Source organism: Piliocolobus tephrosceles, unplaced genomic scaffold, assembly GCF_002776525.5.
Source record: "Piliocolobus tephrosceles isolate RC106 unplaced genomic scaffold, ASM277652v3 unscaffolded_108, whole genome shotgun sequence".
Lineage (NCBI taxonomy): Eukaryota > Metazoa > Chordata > Mammalia > Primates > Cercopithecidae > Piliocolobus > Piliocolobus tephrosceles.
Window position 1 is genome coordinate 1,612,202 of NW_022291865.1, and position 6,000 is coordinate 1,618,201.

At 42.3% G+C, this 6,000-nt stretch overlaps 1 protein-coding gene across 2 annotated transcripts in view; it reads left to right on the forward strand.

The window, feature by feature from the left end:
• The window catches only part of LOC111529161 (E3 ubiquitin-protein ligase UBR1), a 158,966-nt gene that overhangs the window by 145,998 nt on the left and 6,968 nt on the right, over window positions 1-6,000 (forward strand). For both annotated transcript variants that reach the window (XM_023196014.2, XM_026447834.1), the window contains exon 45: window positions 5,024-5,194. In XM_023196014.2, the coding sequence (XP_023051782.2) occupies window positions 5,024-5,194 (171 nt within the window). The remainder of the gene's footprint in view (window positions 1-5,023; window positions 5,195-6,000) is intronic.

Consider the following 6,000-nt stretch of genomic DNA (forward strand, 5'->3'; position numbering starts at 1 on the left):
ATTCAAAATTTTGTACAATCACCACCTCTTTAGTTTGCAAACTTTTTCATCACCTTGTACTCACTAATCACTTCTGTTCCCCTCATCCCATACCCTATGGTAATCTGTAATCTACTTTCTGTCTCTATGGATTTGCCTATTCTGGATATATTATATGAAAGGAATCATACAATATGTGACCTTTTGTGCCTGGCTTCTTTCACTTAGCATGTTTTTAATATTTATCTAAGTCGTAGCATGTGTCATTACTTTTTTCCTTTTTTGACTAAATAATATTCCATCGTATGTATATATAAGAGTTTGTTTATTCCTTCATCCATAGATGGGCATTTAGGTTGTTTCCCCCTTTTGACTATTACAGATAATGCTACTAAAAAAATACTCATCTACAAGTTTCTTTGTGGACATAAAGTTTTCATTTCCTTTGGACCTATGCCCAGGAGTGGAATTACTGAGTCATATGGTAATTTTGTGTTTAACTTTTTGAGGAGCTGCAAACTGTTTTCCACAGTGGTTACGCCATTTTATGTCCCAACCAGCAATGTGTGAGGGTGCCTTTTTTCTCACATCCTTGCTGGCCTCAGTGAACCACCAGCGTGATCTAAACATACAGCCTCAACTTTTGGAAGACAAGGTCTCTATTGTCTACCCTGACACAAGCAAGCCACACCAGAAAAACAAGCCGTCATCCCCATGGCTACCTGCCGTGGCACTGGGGGGCCTAGAGGAAGATAGCCATGACACAAAATGTCAAAACTCACCAAAATTTACCAGCTGCTTCCTTTATTAAGCATTCCCCTGGATGCTGCAAGTATTTCACCAGGCTCCAGAGTTCCAAAATAGTTGCTTCAAGCCGGGCACAGTGGCTCACGCCTCTAATCCCAACACTTTGGGAGGCCACGGTGGGTAGATCAGTTGAGGTCAGGAGTTCAAGGCTAACCTGGCCAACATGGTGAAACTCTGCCTCTGCTAAAAATACAAAACTTAGCTAGGCGTGGTGGTGCACACCTGTAATCCCAGCTACATGGGCGGCTGAGGCATGAGAATCACTTGAACCCAGGATGCAAAAGTTGCACTTAGCTGAGATCATGCCACTGCACTCCAGCCTGGGCGACAGAGTGAGTGAGACTGTGTCTCAAAAGAAAAAAAAAGCTGCTTCAGGCAGTTCTTGCTGGCTCAACAGTTGTTTGATTAGAGTGACTGATTCCTGGAGCTCCCCCTCTACCTTTTCTATGCTATTACTCCTTAATCTTTTTTTTTTTTTTCTCAAGCCACAAGAACCCTTATTAAATAAAATCTTACATGGAAGTCCATTAAACAGCAGAACAGGTAATAGCATCATGACTCAGGTTCAAGCAAGCCTGAAGAGTGGAGTACACCCCCTTGGGCTTTTTTGGCACCATCCCCCCAACCTCAATCAAACCACTCTAAAGCAGTGGTTCCCAAACTTTTTTTCTCTTTCACCCCTTTCACTGATCATTTCAAGTGGAAAAAGAATTGGATGATAACAAAGACTGGTGAAAACAAAATAGGTTAACAATATGCAGGTACTCATTATTAACGCTGTGTGTGAGTTACCTATTAGTTACCTCTATAAGAGAGCATAAGCCTAAGCATATGTCTACATGATAAAATAATGTCCTGTAGCTTAAACATAATTTTGTATCTTATTATGCTTACCTTGCTATAATATGTTGTCAGTTATTTGAGTAGTATGAATCGTGACCACCACCAGTGAGATACCACTGAATGGAGGAATTATATTCACATCTGCTTTCACCATTGGGGTGTGAATACTTCATATTTGAATCATAATGCATTGACTTAGTATTTGAAAATACTAAGTCAAAACTTCTGTTGATGTAACTATGTATTCTGGATACTCAGGAGGCATCATATCACCTCCCATAGCAAACCACGTTGATAATGATGACATGAAACAAGTAGTAACTTGTAATTAAAAGACAAGAATCTCGGTAGCCTGAAAAACAAAGCCTATTCAAGACTTTATTGATTTACTAGTAAGTAATCATCCTTTTTCCAAATTTCAAGAATTCCGAGGCTCCTTTAAGAGTTTTGTAATGTTACTAAGCATTATGCAGCAGCCAGACTTTTTAGTAAAATACTTAAATTCAAGATCTCAGTAAATACACATAACTCTTATATTTTGTTTTAAGGATACCAGTTAGTAGCCATAATTAACTGCTTTCATGTAGTAGTCCTTAGTCATATGTAAAATAACTTGCTGTCATTTGAAGGACCAAAAAAAGGAGTTCGGTTTAAATTTGTTTTGTTTTGTTTTTGAGACAGTCTCGCTCTGTCCAGGCTGGAGTGCAGTGGTGCGATATCAGCTCATTCTGACCTCCGCCTTCTGGGTTCAAGCAGTTCTCTGCCTCAGCCTCCCAAGTAGCTGGGATTACAGGCACCTGCCACCCCTCCTGGCTAGTTTTTGTAGTTTTAGTAGAGACAGGGTTTCACCATCTTGGCCAGGCTGGTCTTGAACTCCTGGCCTCGTGATCTACCTGCTTTGGCCTCTCAAAGTGCTGGGATTACAGGCGTGAGCCACCACACCTGGCCAGTTTAAGGTTATTTGGAGGCCAGGCGCAGTGGCTTATGCCTGTAATTCCAACATTTTGGGAAGCCGAGGCAGGCGGATCACTTAAGGCCAAGAGTTCGAGACCAGCCTGGCCTACATGGCAAAATGCTGTCTCTACTAAAAGTACAAAAATATTAGCCAGGTATGTCGGCGCATGCCTGTAGTTGCAGCTACTCAGGAGGGTGAGGCACGAGAATCACTTCAACCTGCAGGCGTGGGTTGCAGTGAGCCGAGATCACGCCACTGCACTTCAGCCTGGGCAACGGTTCAGCCTGGGCAACAGAGTAAGATTCTGTCTCAAAAAAAAAGATCATTTGAGATCTTAAAGAGCCCCTCTTTGACTCGCTCTGAGAATCACTACCCTGCAGAATGACTCAGGAAATTCTCTTTTCTAGTTATAACTATTAAGCCATGAAGTTGGGGAAGTTACCTGTCCCAATAGGGTCTTGAGTAGGTCATACCCTAGCCACTGTTACAGGATAAAATTGACCTTCCTGTACTAGCTCCCTTTCTAGTCAATCATCTAAAGGAATGGTCACTTTACCTTTCAGCCCTCAAACAATTAGCTAATTAATTTCAAAGATTGCATCCATCTCTAAATTCAGTAATTCTCCTAATCTTGGGGCTACATTGCTACCATAAAAGCCTGGTGAATAGATATTATCTTCCAGGCATTAAGAATATCAGGTTGGCCGAATACAGTGGCTCATGCCTGTAACCCCAGCACTTTAGGAGGCTGAGGTGGGTGAATCACTTGAACTCGGGAGTTCAAGACCAGTCTGGGCAACATGGCAAGACCCTGTCTTTACAAAAAAATACAAAATAATTAGCTAGACTTGGTGGCATGTGCCTGTAGTCTCAGCTACTCGGGATGCTGAGGAGGGAAGATCACTTGAACCAAGGAGGTTGAGGGAGCAGTGAGCTGTGACTGTGCCACTGCACTCCAGCCTGGGTGACAGAGCCAGACCCTGTCTCAAAAAAAAAAGAATATCAAGTTGTTGGCTCCTAGGAGGATCTGAGGAGAGTGTTGGTCTTTATTAATCACAGTGAGGATCCTTCTGGATGATATTACTACTTATAGATTTCACATAAGAATGAAGATCAATCCTATGATCTCTTCCAGTTTTATTGTCACCACCAGTTTCCATAAGATGGAACCATCCCTAGTGGCTGCTCAGTGGTGTGCTGTAGGCTCCCTCCCCGCCTTTCCTCTGTAGGATGGCTAATGACTCAGACTCAGCCATCCTGTGTTAAAGATGAAAGATGTTGGCTTTATCCAAAAAGAGCTATAACTATGTTCTGGAGAAACCTCCTGGAAGTGAAAATAGTCCTCTCATCCTGTGCAGAGAGTCCCTCTGCTCCTATGGAGACAGAGGTGGGGTTTTGTTTGTTTTGGTTTTTTTTTGTTTGTTTGTTTTAATCCTGTCTGAGAAACGGGGGATCAGAAAAAGAGCTGTCAGTACCCTATTGGAGATTCTTTCTGATGTTCTTTATTCCGACCCCAGTGTGGGGCTAGTTGGATTCCTCCTTTGGTTACATTTATCTTCTACTTTCCAAATTAAGGAATTTGATGTTTCCCATTGTGTTCAATGTACAGCATAGATGGGAGGAGCATGGGAAACTCCTTTTTAAAAGATAACCATTATCCCCCTTGGTGGGGCATTATAGCACACCTCCAGCATACTATGTAAAATGGTCTCATCATAAAACACTGGTTGACTCAAGCAAGTCAGCACTATCACTTTTTTCTTCCTAAGACTGTGATTCCCAGATGGAAGGGTGGGCCAACTCAAAGGCTATATAGTCTCTCATTTCAGTCTCAGCTACTCAGGACGCTGAGGCAGGAGAATTGCTTGAACCGGGGAGGTGGAGTTTGCAGTGAGCCAAGATCATGCCACTGCACTCTAACCTGGGTGACAGAGCAAGACTCCGTCTCAAAAAAAAAGAAAAAAAGAAATGGGGGGGATGTGTTTGGGCCCTTACTGTAAAATGTAATTTTTTTTTCTTTTAAACAATTGCATACTTAGAAGGTCATATCCCTTCAGCATTGAAGACACAAGCTTGACTAACCCAATACAGAGGAGGCAGGTAACTGTAACTTGGGCATGTCAGATGAAGACTGGAGTCTATCAGTGAATCTCAATCACAAGGCATATATTCAACCACCATACTGTATGAGAATTATCAGCACACCATTTATGTAATATAGATTGTCTTACTATGGATTAATTGGAAGATTTTCCATGAAGCCCTTTTAGGGGGCATACTAAAGAGGAATTAGCTAATTCAATGTTTCCTTGTGTTTTAAGAGCTTCCTTTGCTGGAAAGGGGTCAGTGATGAAAATATGCTTGATTGCTAACAGGATATATGGTACTTGTTTTGTTTTGTTTTTCCACCATTTTCTAAATGTTTTCTTCCCATTTGAGGTGCCCACGGTCTGCAGATGATGAGCGAAAGCATCCTGTCCTCTGTCTTTTCTGTGGGGCTATCCTATGTTCTCAGAACATTTGCTGCCAAGAAACTGTGAATGGGGAAGAGGTTGGAGCTTGCATTTTTCACGCACTTCACTGTGGAGCCGGAGTCTGCATTTTCCTAAAGTGAGTAGTGAGTGTTCTGGAAGCTTTATGATGAACTTAAGGAATCTCGATCCAATGTGGGGGTCACTGTTGGGACAGTGTGTTGATAGCAAATAATCAATCAGAAGTTAGAATATTAACCTGTTACTGACGTGAAATTACATTTGAGAAGATACTGTGAAAAAAGAACAGGTTTCTGTTAACATTTCCATTATTTATGGAAAATCTTAAATATGATAGAGTTTGTATTAATTGCTCTGGTATTATATAATACTCAGGTATAATGAAAGAACTTCGAGTCCTAAAACTTATATTTAAAATGTAATCTTCCTGGAAGATGGGTTCTTTAAAATAAATAAAAATAAACAAATAAAAGGTACATGTAGGCCAGGCACAGTGACCTATGCCTCTAATCCCAGCACTTTGGGAGGCTGAGGCAAGAGAATCACTTGAGGTCAGTAGTTCAAGGTCAGCCTGGGCAACATGACAAGACCCCATCTCTGTAACGGTGGCTCAAGCCTGTAATCCCAGCACTTTGGGAGGCCGAGACGGGCGGATCAAGAGGTCAGGAGATCGAGACCATCCTGGCTAACACGGTGAAACCCCGTCTCTACTAAAAATACAAAAACTAGCCGGGCGAGGTGGCGGGCGCCTGTAGTCCCAGCTACTCGGGAGGCTGAGGCAGGAGAATGGCGTAAACCCGGGAGGCGGAGCTTGCAGTGAGCTGAGATCCGGCCACTGCACTCCAGTCCGGGCGACAGAGCAAGACTCCGCCTCAAAAAAAAAAAGAAAAAAAAAAAAAAAAAAAAATTAGCCAGGCATGGTGG